This window comes from Fundulus heteroclitus, unplaced genomic scaffold (assembly GCF_011125445.2).
Source record: "Fundulus heteroclitus isolate FHET01 unplaced genomic scaffold, MU-UCD_Fhet_4.1 scaffold_233, whole genome shotgun sequence".
In the NCBI taxonomy this organism is placed as follows: domain Eukaryota; kingdom Metazoa; phylum Chordata; class Actinopteri; order Cyprinodontiformes; family Fundulidae; genus Fundulus; species Fundulus heteroclitus.
The window spans coordinates 22,443-40,489 of NW_023396645.1; the positions used below are offsets into that span (position 1 = coordinate 22,443).

The 18,047-nt window shown below is 42.5% G+C and overlaps 1 protein-coding gene across 2 annotated transcripts; it reads left to right on the forward strand.

The window, feature by feature from the left end:
* Positions 1-1,739: 1,739 nt before the first annotated feature.
* On the forward strand, positions 1,740-6,407 carry LOC118559128. 2 transcript variants are annotated; one of them, XM_036129845.1, is made up of 4 exons: positions 1,740-2,999; positions 3,087-3,243; positions 3,338-3,465; positions 3,573-6,407. In XM_036129845.1, the coding sequence occupies exon 4, from the start codon at positions 4,629-4,631 to the stop codon at positions 6,243-6,245; it is 1,617 nt and encodes a 538-aa protein (XP_035985738.1). In that variant the 5' UTR covers positions 1,740-2,999; positions 3,087-3,243; positions 3,338-3,465; positions 3,573-4,628; the 3' UTR covers positions 6,246-6,407. The 2 variants fall into 2 exon arrangements, with proteins under 2 accessions (XP_035985738.1, XP_035985739.1); XM_036129846.1 differs by having other exon boundaries at positions 2,892-2,999.
* The last annotated feature ends 11,640 nt before the right edge of the window (positions 6,408-18,047 follow it).

Here is an 18,047-nt window from a genome sequence, read left to right on the forward strand (position 1 = left end):
ACCCTGGCACCGGACTACAGGCTAAGGAAGGCGCCGGACTACAGGCTAAGGAAGACGCCGGACTACAGGCTAAGGAAGGCGCCGGACTACAGGCTAAGGAAGGCGCCGGACTACAGGCTAAGGGAGGCGTCGGACTACAGGCTAAGGGCGACGTCGGACTACAGACCAAGGGAGGCGTCGGATTACAGACTGAGGAGAGCGCCGGACTACCGGCTGGGGGAGGCGGCGCCTGGTTACTGGCTACAGGTGGCGGGAGCCTGGCTACAGGCGACCGAAGAGGGAGCCTGGCTACCGGCAACTAAAGAAGGAGTCTGGCTACAAGCGACTGAAGAAGGAGTCTGGCTACAAGCGACTGAAGAAGGAGGCTGGCTACAAGCGACTGAAGAAGGAGCCTGGCTACAGGCGACTAAAAGAGGAACCTGGCTACAAGCGACTGAAAAAGGAGCCTGGCTACAGGCGACTAAAAAAAGAGCCTGGCTACAGGCGACTGAAGAGGGAGCCTGGCTACAGGCGACTGAAGAGGGTGCCTGGCTACAGGCAGCTAAGGTGAGAGCCTGGCTTCAGGCAGCTAAGGTGGGAGCCTGGCTACAGGCAGCTAAGGTGGGAGCCTGGCTACAGGCAGCTAAGGTGGGAGCCTGGCTACAGGCTGCTAAGGTGGGAGCCTGGCTACAGGCTGCTAAGGTGGGAGCCTGGCTACAGGCTGCTAAAGAGGGAACCTGGCTACAGACAACTAAAGAGGGAGCCTGGCTACAGGCTACAGAGGCCACAGGACTACAGGCTACAGAGGCCACAGGACTACAGACTACAGAGGCCACAGGGCTACAGACTACAGAGGCCACAGGGCTACAGGTTTCAGGAGGCTCCGGGCTACAGGTTTCAGCAGGTCCCGGGCTACAGGTTTCAGGAGGCCCTGGGCAACAGGCTTCAGGAGGCCCCGGGCTACAGGCTTCAGGAGGCCCCGGGCTACAGGAGGCCCCGGGCTACAGGAGGCCCCGGGCTACAGGCTTCAGGAGGCCCCGGGCTACAGGCTTCAGGAGGCAAAGTCAGGCCCTTAGCCACCAGGAGTCTCAGGATCAACTCCTGGAGGGTCTCAGAAAGAGACATCCAATAAAGTCTCTCCCAGAGTTGGCTGTCCATGAGGGCAATAAGGGGTCTGGGCTTAAACACAACATCGAGAGGCTCAAAGTCTCCAGGGGACCACAGTTGTTGCATCCTCTTCGGAGGCCCGGGGTGTCTGAGGAACGAAGGATCCACCTGAGTCCCCGCATCACAGTTCAGCGATGGACCCCACTGTATTGCCACATCACAGGTCTGCGACGGACCCCTCTGGGTTCCCACGTCCCATATCGTGACGGACCCCTCTGGGTTCCCACGTCACACGTCGGCGACGGGCCCCTCTGGGTTCCCACGTCGCAGGACAGTGACGGGCCCCTCTGGGTTCCCACGTCACGTGTTGGCGGAGGCAGGACCCCCTGACCCCCTTCATCGGACTTGGGCGAAGGCAGATCCTCTCGGACCCCTTCTCGTGACTTGTGCAGGGGCAGGTCCTCCCGGACCCCCTCTTTAGGCGTGACGGGCGCCGAGGCGTCGGCCAGAACCACGGTGACAGACTCAGGAGCTGAGGCGTCGGCCGGTCCCTCGGTGACAGACTCAGGAGCCGAGGCATCGGCCAGACCCTCGGTGACAGACTCAGGAGCTGAGGCGTCAGCCGGACCCTCGGAGACAGACTCAGGAGCCGAGGCGTCGGCCGGACCCTCGGAGACAGGTTTGGGTCGGCTATAGAAAGCCTGGAGGGCAGATCTGAAATGCCCCTCAACCTCTTTTAATTTTCTCTCCAGCTCCTCAGAATAGTGGCAAAAAGGGGCTTCTCTGAGGCGTTTAATGAGGGGTGCAAAAGTCCTTATTTTGTCCTCCAAATCCTTGTGAACAGCATCTGCTGCGCCACTAGGAGGAGCTGTGGGCGGAGTCGGACAGGGAAGTGGAGGACCCCGGTCTGCTGAACAGGAAACTTCGGAAAAGGATGACGGGGCAACCGCCAAGGGCTGAGCAGCAACGACAGTTCGCGGCTGACCAGGCTCAGCTGATGGCTGCTTAGAGCGGCTGGCGGAGTGCTCAACAAGCCGCCGTCTTTTCCTCCGGCGGCGGGATGATGGGCTTGGCGGAGATACTGATTCCTCCTGACGGGAGGGGACCGCCGGCGCCAGCGGCGATTCATGCGCCTCATTGCCAGGAGAAGGAAATGGGACCGACTCCAGAAAAAGGTCCGGACGGAGCTCCTGGATCACCTCCGCGTCAACCTCCAGAAAAAAGTCCGGATCCGGCTTGAACGGCGGTGAGTGGCTGCGAGAGGTGAATGGAGCGCAGGTCTAGACTAGCATAGCTCCTCCGGTACGGAGAGGACGTGTTGGCTTTGGATTCATGTGGCCGGTATATACTGTAATGATTTGCTGTGGTGAATCCAAAGTTAAGCCAAACACGGAGCTGATGCTAAAAAAAAGGGTATTTATTGACACAGATGACGGATCCTCCAGGGACAAAAAGGCAAAGGCTGGGACAGACTCAAAAGACAGGACAGGTCATTCAGGGCAACAGACAGATAACAAAAAACAGAGGCTGCAAAGCTCTTACCACGAGGTAGCGGACAGGGACGAGATGAGATATACCGGCAACTAAGCAAAAACGAAGGCGGGCTTAAATAGGCAACAGAACAGGAGAGCAGGGCGGGGCTAATTAACAAAAACAGGTGGAGGTGATAAAGGGAGCATAAGATAGATAAACAAAAACCTAAGGTAAGGAACGAGACTAAACGGACACGGGGTGAAATAAAAACTAACAATAAAGGCCAGATAACAAAAACAGGCTAAGCATAAATCTAAAACAAGAAACAGAACCACAACAGAACATTACAGTTTCAGCATCGGCAAACACTGGTTCAAGATCAAAAGTGTTATTCAACGGTCTTTGATGTCTTTCCACGATTCCTTGATGTCACTGGATTGGTAAGACAAACAACCTCTTAGGTCAATTGTCATTCAAAGTCTACACTTTTAATAAGAAATACTGTAAAAATGCATGTTTTTCTGTAGATTGACCAAGATTTCACCATGATGTTTGGAGAAGAGGTGTCGGGCAGATTTTTGGCAAAATGGCCTACTTTCTTCAAACCTAGGATTCTGGCAGAGTGCAGAAAACTGACTTCTAATGAGCACATTGGATATCTCTTGTCTGTGCAGCAGGACACTGGTGGGTTTGGCTAGTTTGGCTCACTTTTCTTTTTAAAATATATCAGTTATGTGTTTATCTGAATATGTCTATTTGTCCTATTTTTTCCCCCTAGGCTGGGACAGTGACCTGTCAAGCATCCTGCTGTTGGTTCACCTGCTTCCTCCTACCTCCAAAGGCCACAAGAAGAGTGCCAAAATCAGCTCATGTCAAGCCATTGATCATCTTGTGAGATATTTACAGGTATGCAAATAGTAGTGTGCTTGTGTGCGTATTCCGGTGATCCTACTTTTTGTGTTGAAGCACTTTCTCATGCTATTTTTATGATTCTTCTGAATATTCTGTCAAAGATGGGGGCCAATGTTGAAACCTTCCTTGCTGGTGTGGAACCGGGACAGCCCTTCCTCCTGTGTATTGGTGAAAACAAGAGCAGCATCCAAAGATTCTACATCATCATTGATCTCAAGGCCATCCCTTGCAAGGCACAGACATCCTTGGCAGCTTTTGATGAGCTCTTCAAGGCACACTTTATCTTCAGTGTCAACTACCACGAATCCCTCTACAACTTCTATACATTCATCCAAACCACAGTTTTCAACATTGATGTGGGAAGTGCCAAGGAAAGTCCCAGAGTCAGGGAGCTAAGAGCCAGATTTTTGCACGACGCTTGAGGTGATAAATATCCTAGGATGCAAACATGTTTCTTTGTTATCTCTGCAACACACACCACAAAAGTTCTGCATTGCTTTGTCAGCATTTAAGATTCCACCATGGTCTATACCCCGGAAAGACTTTACGTTTAAAATGTGGACAGTTGGGATGTTGTTTATCGTTTTGCACTTATTCAGGTTTTAAAAAGCATCTTGTTCATTTCCATAGAGATGATGCTTTAACTAATATTTCTGACAATGTGGACACTCAGAATGACGTTGCTGAGCCCTCAACTTCTCATGCAGTCAGTATAGACCCTCCAGTAACTACTCAGCCCACTGCTGACAGTAATCATACATTAAACATGTGTGCCTCTGTTGTTGCACAATTGCAAGCATCTGGTGTTGCAGAGAGCACAGTCCAAGCGATGGTGGGGTCCATGGAGGAACTTGTGAATGACATTCATAGGGAAGTAAGAGAGGCAGTTCTTGGTTGTACTTCAGAAATTCAATGCACAGACTTGGGAAAGAAACTGGAAACATGTTTGGATCAACTAAAAAAATCCCTTTTCAACCTTGAACACTAGAGTCAAACGACAGAAGTTCTTTGAGGAAAAATGGGAAATTGTTGAACCTGTCGAGTTTGTTCTCGGGGTACGGTTTGATGTTCGCAGAGATCAAACTACAGGACTGTACAGTCAGGTCCCTGTGACAAATAAATTTGTTTACACACCCATACTAGGAACTCTTAAGTCTATGTTTAAGAATGCTGAATTTTGTGAAAGTTTTTTGAAAGCCAAACTTCAAGAAGAAGGCATTTATAAAGACATATGTGATGGTTCATACGTCAAAAGTAACATTTTGTTTTCCCAGAAAAAATATGCTCTGCAAGTTCAACTCTATTTTGATGAGTTTGAGACAGCCAACCCCTTAGGTTCAAAAAAAGGGATTCACAAACTTGGTTGTATTTACTTTATTTTGAGAAACCTTCCCCCAAAATATAATTCTGTGTTGATGAATATACATGTTGTGGCTCTTTTTCACTCACAAGATCTGAAGACCTATGGATTTGATGCCATTCTAAAGCCTCTTGTTGATGACCTCATTATTCTTGAAACTCAAGGCATTGAGGTTCCTTTTGCAGACTCACCATTGCTTGGTTCTGTTGTACAAGTAAAAGGTGACAACCTAGGTTTACATGGACTGTATGGTTTTGTTGAATCCTTCAGTGCTACATATTTCTGTAGATTTTGTTTAATAAGCAAAGATGAGTCTCAGTCTGTGTTTTCTGAAGATCACCCTGGTATGATTTTTCGTACAAAAGAAATCCATGCAGAACATTGTGCAGCTCTACAAGAAAATCCGATGTTGGTTTCAACATTTGGTGTCAAAAAGACATGCTTACTCAATACATTGCATTTTTTCCACACCTCTGACAACTACGCAGTGGACATAATGCATGATTTACTTGAAAGTGTTGTACAGTACGAACTCAAACTTGTCTTTGAGTACCTTGTCAACCAGAAGTATCTTTCTTTGGAAACATTGTCACAGAGGATTCAAAGTTTCAACTACGGTTATATTGAGAGAAAAAATAGGCCAAGTGGGTTGAAAATGGATGCAGCTAGCAAGGATCTTGGACTAAATGCAATCCAGTCTTGGTGTCTTGTGAGAAACACTCCTCTTATTTTTGGTGATGTATTGGAAAGAAATAACTGTTATTGGAATCTGCTGCTCCTTTTGATTCAGATTGTAAATATAGTGTTTTCACCCATTGTAACTAATGGAATGACTTACTATTTGAAGCATTTGGTTAAGGACCACCACAAGCTATTTAGATCTTTGTTTTCACAGAAAAGACTGATTCCAAAGCATCATTTTATGCTACATTATCCACGCTGTATTAGAAAAATAGGTCCACTCCTTCATGTATGGTGCATGAGATTTGAGGCAAAACATAATTTTTTTAAAATATCAGTGAAAAATTTCAAAAATATCACAAAATCATTGGTTAAGCAACACCAGAGACAGCTCGCTTACCACTGGGAGAATTTTGATTTTCAAAGATTTGAGTTTGGTCCAGTGAAGAAAGAAATAGTTAACAGCTTTGATGGGGGAGAGGTTTTAAGTTCTGCTTTTAATGTAAGCACATACTCTGAAGTGTCAACTACTAATTGGGTGAAGATATATGGAACTGAATATCAGATTGGTATGTTTGTTTGTACTGGAACAAAAACAGAAATTCCTATTTTCAGAAAGGTCACCAACATCATTGTACATGATGAGAAAGCTTTCATTTTGACATGCAGAGTGGACACCCTTTATTTTGATGATAATTTCAACGCATACTGTATCAACGAGAGAGCAGATTAATTTTCTGTTTTTCCAGTTAAGGACTTGGTTTATTACAGACCCTATGACAAGCAGTTTTCTAACGAGATGTGTGAAAAAACATACATTGTGCCACATTGTCATATTGTGTGACATTTATTGTAGCAAAGCCTGTGCTGTTTTATGTGGTATGCTTGTTTGAAATACAAGTGGATTCAAACTGCAACTTGTGTGGTTTTGTTTGTAAATTCAATTGGCATCTTTGTTTTTTAGATATAAATTTGGGGATTGACTACCAGTCGTATTTAAAAAAAAAAAAAAATCTGATTTCTATGTTGGGCTATTTTTAACACTTTCCATTGAGTTAATATATTTTGAACCTTATTTAGTGTTAAATCAACACAACATTAGTGTTAGCTTTTGTCACTACACACTGGTGTTAGGTAAATTCAACACTGATGTGTGTTAAATATCAACTATTGAGAGTGTTGTTTTAACTCCATCACAGTGTTAACTGTTCAACACTTTCAAGGGTGTTAATTTAACTCATTCTAGAGTGGACCAATATAGACACTTTGAAAGTTCCTTTTACTTATTGTTCCTTTTACTATAAACCAGAGGTGGGGACTCGAGTCACATGACTTAGACTCGAGTCAGACTCGAGTCGTTAAAATCACGACTTGAGACTTGACTTGAAAAAATGCTCAAAGACTCGGACTTGACTTGGACTTTCATGCCATTGACTTCGGACTTGACTCGACTTGAAGCTGTTTACTTGAAAAGACTTGATATTTTTTACTCAAAGTCTTAAAATTTAAAACACATTATTTATAAAGTGGCGTCATTAACTAATTTCACTCATTCCGTATCAATATGCACAGACCGTCACTATGTTTTTCCTCTCTCCTTATGTATGTATGTATGTGTACGTAGCGGCAGCACAACCAATCAAATTAACAGGATTTGGACATTTAAAAAAACGCGGCGAAGCTACAGAGCTCTGGGAACGAAATAACCGCTCGAATATGCTTCCGCGAGTAATTTCTTTTGGCTACGTAGGATATGAACTTTCAAATAAAAAACGAACTGCAACTTGTAAAACATGCAAGAAAAGAATATCGGATGGAGATGCCACGACGTCCAACTTTGTCCGGCATTTGAAGCTTCACAAAGAGCGGTAGGTGGCACTTTTCTTTTGCTGTAAGATAGTTGACTTTAGCTAACTTCGTGTTAGCATGTGTACTCCTGGTTAAATTGGTGATGATTTACCCTAAATCCGGTCCTTCAAATGCCTCCACAAATAATGTGCACCGTATTAGCTCAGTAAGCCGGTGGATAGTGAGCGGGGCTCCGGAACAGAAAGCCGGCTGCGCCACCGAGAGGCTGCGGCTGCGTACAGCTCTGTACCAACTCGCGGACTTTTTCACAAAAAATGCCGGCAAACTCGCTGGAAACCACTCATCTACCGAGTCGTATAGTGCATGACCGCCAACGCCTGCTGGAATTACGGTCATGCAGTGTTTTTTGGACTTATAACCACTTCTACGCTCGACTGTTTACGCTGCTTTGGAGCGCTCCGCTCTCAAGACCCAGAGGCCGAGGAGGCCGCGGCCACTTCCGGCAACTCGCGCCGGAGTAGAGTGAAGAGGAAGCGGCTGAGCCGGCCAAGGAAGCTCGGCTACCGTGGAGGGCTAGCAGCTAAGCTAAAGGCTAACCCATTTAGATCGCCGCTTCCATCCACTGAGCTATATAATACACTGGAGTGCTAATCACCGTCTGTTTGAACGAGTCGCTTTGAAGCCACCAGCCGCCATATTGGTACTCCCTATTTTCCCCCAGTAAATAGGGAATATGTGCGCTACAGCATCGAATAACGAGGATTTTCTCATGTTCAGGGGGGGCTTAAGACTTTTTAAATGTCAAATGCCATATACTTTTATGTTATGTTCTAAAAATATCAAGTACTGAGAAAGTCATGTGCTGAAATATTTTGCATTTTATTCATTTAAATATATATGTTTAAAATGTATAAATATATAAATAACAATATACAAAAACATATATTTACATATGTGTATACATATATATACATATATACATATACACGTACTTATATATACATTTATATATATTTAATATGAATAACATGTAAAATATTTCAGCACCTAATTTCCTAGTAGTTGATAGTGTTAGTACATCCCCTGACTGTAGAATTACCTGTGAAACGTTTTCACTCAGCCAGAAAACTGCTTGTTGTTCCAAGCAAATCCTATGGGATTCTGTGAGAGTCGGGAGGAGCAAGATGGCGGCCAGTGACTTCAGTTTTTCGGCAAAATCAGCACTCCAGTGTATTATATAGCTCAGTGCTTCCATCCATCTTGCTCTCCAACGTACGCTCACTGGACAACAAAACGGACCATCTACAACTCGAGCTCTCTGCAAAGAGGGAGTTTAGAGACTGCTGCGCTCTGTCCCATCATGATGATGAGCCGGGTCTAGTATCATCTAAGGATGGTTAGTGTATTTGAAGACATCTACGTTGGGAAATTATATTGACAATATATTGTTTACTGCAGTCAGTGCATTAAGTCAACTGTTTTTGACTTAATGCACTGACCGGCGTGACTGTCACATGTCGTACAGACCTATTTCCAAGTGGTATAGCTTTGCTGGGGAAAAAAAAGACCAAATTGTCCCAAATAAATTTTGTGTTTAGAATATCTGTCCCATATTTACGGAGGACTGAAACTAACATACGTAGAAATAAAAGCAGAAAAATAAATGCACCAGACCTTCCTGAGTTTACTTGTGATAACTTCATTTATACTTATTTCATTTTTTTAAAACTATGTTGTAGTGTTGATGTTTATTTATGAAAAGAAGGAGTAAACTGAAGTCAAATGTAATTCATGAATGGCTGTAATTTATTTTCTGACATCTGTTTACTTCTGACAGATTTGAAGAATACCAGATGAATAAGAGGATCACAAATGAACCTCAACAGCCTTCCATATCACAATTTCTGGACACTCGTGCTGGGCAGTACAGTATGAATCATCCACAGCAGAAAGCCATTACAAATGCCTTACTACGTGACTTAATTATTGGTTGTAATCTGCCCCTGTCTATTGTGGAAAACAAGAGTTTTCGACACTTTCTGACAGTAGTCGACAGCAAATACAGCCCAATATGTCGCAGAACAATGACATCAAAAATAGAAGATCTTGCTGCTGAGAAACATTTGATGTTAAAAACCCAGCTGAGCCAGACTGATCATGTTTCAGTGACAGTGGACATTTGGTCAGACCGAAAGATGAGGGGTTTCCTTGGCATCACTGTGCACTGGATACAAAAAGGAATTGAGAGGCTCGAGGTAAAATCAAAACTGTTGGCCTTTGAGCGCTTCAAAGGCTCGCACACAGGTGAAAGAATCTGTGAAAAGTTTGAAGCTGTATGCGATGAATACAACATCAAAGATAAGCTAGATTACATTATAAGTGACAATGCTGCCAATATGCGAAAAGCATTCACTGTATGCTTTCCCACTGACCAAGGTGAGGAACCTGATGATAATCATCATCTTGACGACCCAGAGCTCTGGCATGACTTACCCTTGGAAGATCAGGAAGCAGTCGGTGCTTCTTTGGGAAAGAAACATCGCCTGCAATGTTTTGCTCACACACTTCAGCTGGTGGTGAGAGATGGCCTGACAGAGACCAAAGTGGCATCTCCTGCCCTTTCAAAGCTATCTAAGCTCAGCTCACTACTGCACACAAGCACAACATTGAAAGATGTGTTTGAAGCTGAATTTGGTGAACGGAAAGGCATCCCTGCTTCTGTAATCACAAGATGGAATTCAACAGTGAGACAAGTGAAGGCGGTTCTTCAATGTGAACATCTAAAACTCTGTGCTATTCTTGAAAAGGCCGGGCACAAGAAGTTGTTATTCACAATACGAGAGTGGAACTTGTTGAAGGAGATTGTGGACATCTTGAAACCGTTTGAAGAAGCAACTGATTTGACACAAGGTGAGAAAATAGTCACGATCAGTGCTGTTGTTCCATCCGTGCTGTCCCTCAATCACCACCTTGAGAAACTGAAGCCGCAAGTCCGTTTCCTGAATGGTCTGGTCAGCAGTCTCCAGGCATCTTTGAACAAAAGATTTCTTGGAATTTTTATCAGTGTGCAAATGGCGAGAGCAGAAGAAGGGATCACTGCACCCTTTTCAGATCCAGTGTACCTCAAAGCAGCTGCTTTGGATCCAGCGTTTTCTCTGTTGTGGGTGGAACACCATGTGTTGGGCAGTCAGGACATGAAGACAGAAGTGACGCAAAAAGTTAAAGGTAAAGACTGTATTTGGTGTTCTTTTTCTGTATTATTTATTTATTGTCTAAAATTCTAATACAGACTCTTTTGCCGCTGTTACTTGGATGTTTTCTCAGATCTGATCCTGGAAAATGCTGCAGATCCTGCAAAGTTGGAGCAACACGTGACTCCTGGTGATAAAGATCAAAAGGACTGTGAAGATGGAGGACTGTTTGCTGCTTATTGTAAGAGGCAGAAGAAGGATGTCCAGACAAGTCCAGCACTACAGCTAAGTCATTACCTCCATATTGCTGATGGACAGAACGCCCTCTTGTTCTGGGCAATGAACATGCACACTCTTCCTTCACTGTTTAATGTGGCCACCAGAGTTTTGGCAGTGCCTGCTTGCAGTGCTCCAGTGGAGCGCGTCTTCAGCTATGGTGGCATCATTTTACGTCCTCATCGTGCACAAATGACAGACAGACTTTTGGCCAGTTTGGTCTTTTGCAAATGCAATGCAGAATAGTTAACTGAAATACAGTATCCTCAATTGCAGATTTGTTAATTGTTCAGTTGATATATTTTTGTTTCTTATGTCACTCAAAACATGGACACATAAAAATACATGTTCACTCAGTGACCAGGTCAGAGAAAAGAGGAAAAAACTGCTGTTATGGTTCTTTGTATTGTGCTGTGGAAATGTCAGCATTTTTGTCTTTTTTTTATTGAATATCAAGTTTAACAGAACTGCGCAGTAAAGTGGTCCAATTTAAAAATGTTTTTTATACTTTGTGTTCAGCTACACATGTTCTATCATCTGAGATAAATACATATTTTAAAAAGAACAAATGGTCTATTATTTGAATTTTATGTATAATTGCGAATTATATATAAAAAAATAAAATAAGAACGACTCGAAATGACTTGAAATTAAAGGTTCCTGACTTGAGACTTGACTCGACTTTACCTGTCTTTACTTGAGACTTGACTCGACTTTACCTGTCTTTACTTGAGACTTGACTCGGACTTGAGGACAGAGACTTGAGACTTACTTGAGACTTGCAACACAGTGACTTGGTCACACCTCTGCTATAAACTAAAATTATGTTTTATATATAGAGCCTATTTGAATTAGTTTAGAGCACACATATTTCACATTATCAAAATAGCATATTCATTTAGCATTTATCTTTTTTTTTAAATTAGAAGCTTAATGATATTACGCAAATCCTTTATGAATAAAATATGGCTCACCTTATGTGGTTTGATGATTCTTGGTTCTAGGCCTGGAAAGAGAAGTGGGTAAGAGAAGTTAATACAACAGGGTTCTAGCCAGAAATGCTAATGCTAATTAGCAAACGTATGCTAACCGCTAAAAGCTGCTCCCACTTGTTAATTGAGTGGCAGTGCCTACATAAGTAACCAGAAAGCACCTCTGAAGCCTAGGCAGTAATGACAGTCCTTGTGAACATGTTACATTCTGGGTGCGATTTGCCGGGGGGGGATGGGAGGGATTTACCCCCCCCCCCCCCCCCCCTCTGCTTGTGACGTCCCCCCCTCTGGTCATTCATGTTTTATCCCTGGGGGGGATACATTCTTCCCCCCCCCCCCTCTGGTCTGAATTTAAAAATGTATATAAATTAGAGCTGTCAGTTTTAACGCGTTATTAACTTTGTTAGACCACAACGCCGACATTTTTTTTTTTGTCGCCGTTAATCGCGCGTCTAAACACACACACCGTTCCCTAATGTTTTTTTTCCCCGCTGCGCTCTCCGGACTTGTGTTTCCTTTACCTTCGGCGCTTTCCGTAGGTTTAAGAGAGCTAGAGACTGTAGCAAAACAGACCCGCGCTCACTGTTGCACAGGCTAATCATTTCATGCGACTTTGGGCTTCTTTTATTCTAAAGGCGCTTCTAAATTTCATGAGTCACGGGTTGCGTTTTTTTTGGGCACGTTTCTGAAAATGAAATCGCTTATTTGAGCTCTAAAATAAGTGACGAAACAGCAGTTATTAAGAGACCTGCCTTCACTAGACACTTTGTATCCAGCTGAAATATCCCTCTGCCATAGGAGCCGACGGTAGTAAAGGCAGACAGAGCAACTCTGCACGTATTTTCTGCAGTTTCCGGTGCAATAACCGGTGATAACTGCTGAAAGTAGATTACTTGGTGCAGATCACCATTTTGAGCAGACATTGGTTCTGAAGATGAGTTTTTAACATGCTGATAACATTGCAGAAACCCAACCCATAAACCGTACTTTAATGCTTATTAATTTGTTTTTTCTGTATTTGACAAACTAAGGCTGAATTACGTTTCCAAACAAAGAACCTGGAGTTACTAAACAGTTGCTAAACAGTCTCATTCAGGGTATTAAGATCCTGCCCAGTTGCAAGCAAAGTGTAAGACTGGAATGACCTGGAGATTTAAAACCTTAAACTGTATGAATGTGGATATAAAACAGCAAGCAAAAATATTCAAAGAAGTTATTGTTGGTGTGAAAGCTCAGAATTAGATGTGTGTGTGTGAGAGAGAGTAAAAAAAAAGGAACAATAAAACTTATGACTATTGAAATGTAAAATTTTTATTAATGCCTAATACCATGTCTATCTTTGTTTAAGAGGCAAAAAAATATATCGGCATGGTATTTATTTACAAATTTATTTACACATTGTGTAAACATCAGGGTGTCATTAGTCATTTAGCCATCATAGTCCAGAGTTTAACATTTGGCACTAGGATGTTTTCATTCCAATTCTCAGAAGTGCTTAAAAAATAACAAAATAAAAATATTTTTTGTACAAGCATGTATTTTAATAGTGTAATTTATTGCTAAATTGCATATTAAAATGCCCAAACAGGCTATTACACTTTCAGAAATAAAAGGATAAAACATACAATTAATTTGCAATTAATCTCGAGTTACCTATCGACATTATGTGATTAATCGAGGAAATGATCCCCCCCTCTGTTTTTTTTGCAAATTGCACACTGGTTACATTTCTCGGGGTTAAGGGTAGCTTTAGCGAGGATGCAGAACGACCGCTTGTGCTAATGACTTTTTCCTCTTTCTTCTCCTCGCGTTCATGCCGGTTGTCATTTCGATTTCTGTAGCCGGTGAATTCAAGGGCGCGGACGACCTTAGGGAGATCAAATTTGCACATTGTGAACTGTCCGTGCGCTGTGGTAGATTGCAAATTACAGCAGAGCTCCGAAAGTGAAGCTGTGAAATCCTCAACCCAGCCCGAGGGCGTCTCAGCCCAGCCCAGTGCCTGGCAATCAACCACTAGCTAGAACACTGTGCAATGTTCCTACAGACACAAATTACTTGTTTGCTTTTTTAAGAGAAATGACACCTGATGGATTCTTAGCGCTGTCACGATATAATGCATTTTATATTATGTCGCCAGTAAAGAACCTTAAAAAACCTGGAAAAAATGGCTTCACCAGCTGTAGCTCACAGTGATTAGCACAGTGGAGTTGCATCACATTAAATTAGGTATAGAACACCCCCACCTCTGTAATTTCAAGTTAATTTTTTTAGCGCAAAAGTACACACACAAAATAAAAATTCAGTCTAACTCAGAGTAGTTATGTTAAAACATGGTGAGATTTGAACAGCGCGGCTAATTACAACTTGCTTTGACGTTAAACACAGTTCACTATTTCAAATTTAAGGTAGAAAAAGTTAAAAATATTTTTACACCGTTTATTTAATGTTTGGTTATGGTGGGGCAGCATACTTACTGTTTTATCTGAATCTCGTTGAAAGTGGATACTCAGAAGAAATGGTGGTCGCACATGTGGTCGGTACCAGAGATGCAGGATCTGTCCCAGGCAAAGCTCACGTAAAGACGTCAGACGTAAAGCTGCATTAAACTTAATTGTTTCACTTAGACTCAAAGTAACAAGTTCGTTTGAGATAAAATGCATGACTGTTAAGTTAATTGAACTCATGAAAGTAAGGAAAATAATTAAGTGAGGTTAATGTAAATAAGTCCTTAACATGAACTACAGCCCAAATACTCTTTTTTTAGAGTGTTCTAGTAAGCCTCATATTTAACAGTGAGCATCGACACTTCCGCCTTTTTCTTCTTCTACTGTTGACATTTGGCTTCCAGCTAGACAGGTCCGAGTAGCGCTATCTCGACGGTGCTGAGTCCAACGTGTGGTTTTTGAAAGCACAGTGTGAGCAGTCAGGTCGCATCAGAGCGTCGGGCCGCACAGTGTAAGAACATATATTGTGAGCAGTGAACTTTTAAACTCAGCAGTTTTGTTGTACAGTTTGAGCTGTACATGAGCACCACGATTGAAAATATCGTACAGTGTATGCCTGGCTTAAAGGAGTCATAACCTGAAAATGTCTTTAAATTCATGTTTAGTAATTCTTTGGAGAAAAATGTTTTAAATAGAGCTCATTCTGACCCTTTTTGATACCCTTTTTATTTCTTGTGAGGGTACGAGCAAAAATGCGTGTGCATGTGCGCACGTTTATGTGCCATGGTTTGTTTACATGGAATGACATCAAATTAGCTTAACTAATTTAAAACAACATTTGATATGTGTTCAACCCATTCACAATGCAAATTCCAGTTGGATAATTTGAGGAAATAACATTTTAAAGAATGATCAGCTAAATTAACATCAATCACCTTTTGGACACAATTCTATTAATGTAACTTAGGAAGCTACAGGATGCTATAGTGGACAATTGACTGGAAATGAGGTGTGGGCATACTGGCCATGTTTGCATTAGCCTGATGAGTTAATCTCAAGTCACACAAACACCATTAAATCAACATTAATGTTCCCTATCAATGCTGTAATAACACTCATAGCACCATCCAGACCCGGGGGCATGGACGGGCATCGGCTGGCCGTGCCCCCCCGCTGAGCCAGCCGTGCCCGCCCTGGAATGGAAGCCATCTTTTTTTCTTTCTTTTTTTTTACCTCGTGGCCATAGTCCTATTAGTACTATCTTTGATGTGTCAATTTAACCAATTTAACCAATCAAATCAACGACTGAAGGCAACATGCTAGCCAATCACAGCTGGAGAGGGGCAGGTCTCTGGGTCATACCTTCATAGCCTTGAGAGACGCCGCGGCTCGGCTGTGGTCCCCGTTGGTGTCGGTGGAGCGGGATGTAAATTTGGTCTGATTACCAATTACAAGAAGAGACAAAGCAGCAAGCGAGAGCGATCTGGAAGCAGCGCTATTAATTTCTGTTTGAAACCTCAGCATTGAAGTCAAGACTGGAGTAAACATTCACGCTAGGAGGGTTAGCTAGTCAGCTAGAAGCACAAGGAGCAGAACCAAGCAGGAAAGCTGCCAAACTGAAGAAACTTGAGTTACTTGCAGGCAGAAGGGAATTCTGCTTTGTTCTGATCCTTGTTCTCCTAGCTGCTGAAATTACAGAACCTTTTCTAGTATGAATTTTTACTTCAGTGTTCAGCCTGACACCAGCGCTCATGTTTATCAGCGTGTAGCTTATGCTGGACTTTAGAGTCAAGACACAGCTCTACAGGTTGCTGTATCTCACTGTTAGTTTCCAGCCCAAACCCAGCAAAAAAAACTGCCCAACTTGAAAGAAAACAAACTGTCTTATGTTAAAAGCACAGAACTATTAAACACATAAAAACATTAGCGCACAACTGCACTGAAGCTAAGAAAAAACTTTGCATATACGGGCTCTGCACAAAATGTACAATCAGATAACCAAGTAACACACAAGACCACTTTAACAATCATGATATATTAACTGGAAAAAAAAAACGTATAAATACCTTCCCAACATGAGTTGTAAATCTACCTTAATATAAACTTAATTTCTCTCAGTATAGCTCAATCAAACATTTCTCTTACATGCAGTCATAAAATATTTTTAAGTTGATCAGTAGAACTCAACCCCTCTTGGGCGTTTACATTGACCAAACACTTAATTAACCATTATTCTTTTCTAGTTTTATTATAACAATGATTTTCATGAAAATAAAGTTTGTCATAACTGTAAAACACTCCCAAAGCATATTTCAAAATTGCTAGCAGGAGCTTAGCCTGTAAGCATTTCTTTTTTTTTTAACTCGGTCAAACCTTAAACACAAAACAGTAAAAACATTAAAAGTAAACCATTTTAAACTTTCCCTGTTCATTTCTCTGCCAAACCTCTGCCATTGTGTCTTTTCGGTTGACTTTGGGTATCCAGTTGGAAGCAGCTGAATCAGGGTGAAGCTAGTTCGGGCAGGTGGCGAGGAGCAAGGGGCTAGCTTAGGGCGAAAAAGCCATTCTTCAGGAAACCATGCCTTAGTAAGCTTTACACAAGTCTCCAGTGGTCTACTTTCAGCCTGTGGAGGGCGGTCGCAGCGTGGAGATCTCTGCACTCCTGCAAGAGTGTGTCTTAGCTCCTGGGTCAGCTTTCTCCTGCACAGCTTAGAGAGATCACTGCTTCTTCTATTTTGATTCACAGAACACAGACGGTACTTAGCTTGGCCGACCCTGCATGTTTGTGGGTCTCCAAACCTATTGCAGGTCCATGGTGGCTTTGTCTCCCCACTGTAGACATTTCTTCATGAGCAGGTGAGGAACTTTATTGCTTTGTTACTGGCCAAATGAACAATAATCCAGAGGACACTGTGATCTTTGCTGGGGACTTTAACAATGTTAATTTAAAAGCTGTGCTACCCCAGTTCCATAAATTCATTAAGTTGTCAACCATAGACAATAATATATTAGATTAAGTTTACTGTAACATCACAGGAGCATACAAAGTTGCTGCAGTCCATTACTTTGGTTCGTCAGATAACATCTCTGTGGAGCTGATTCCTGCCTACAAGCCACTGATCTGCAGAACCAGACCGGCTGATAAAAACCATCCAGGTTTGGACAGAAGAAGCCTGCTCAGCTCTACAGGACTGTTTTGGAAACACTGACTGGGATGTATTTAAAGAAGGCGCTGACTTAGAAAGCTACACTTCATATGTGCTTTCCTGTATCCACTTCTGCACTGATGCTGTCCTACCCACAAAGATCTGGTTAGGTAATCAGAGTGTTACCTAACCAGAAACTATAGATGGACAGCTCGGTACAGCTGTCCATCTAGGATGAATTTTTTTTCTGGTGGTTCTAAATTTACTGGTTTTGAATCAACATTCATCCTTTATCTTGCATAATTCCTCTCTTATTGTGAACAATTTCTGAATATTTCCTGGTGGTAGCTTTTTTTTGTTTTTAGCTTTATTCAGAATTAGAGTTGCTTTTAATTTTACTGTCAGTGAATATTAATCATTTTGATTTTATAAACAGTGGGTTAGTATGCTCCAGATAACCCACCTTATGAATTATTCATTAACTTTTGTGTAATTTTGTTAACAATGAAACTGGAAGAACCCCACGAACAATGTCCAAACATTCAGAACTAACCTCCCAACTCAACTCTCCTTATCTTGTTTATTTTTATTTACTTGTAAATAAAACTTTCTGCCCTAGTGACGTGCGGTAAAGGTCATAGCTGGTGAGGCACTGACGTCATCAGAGTCAGATTTAC

Excerpts from the sequence above, each read along its gene's own strand:
- LOC118559128 (XM_036129845.1), top strand. The coding sequence starts at position 4,629 with ATGTTTAAGAATGCTGAATTTTGTGAAAGTTTTTTGAAAGCCAAACTT.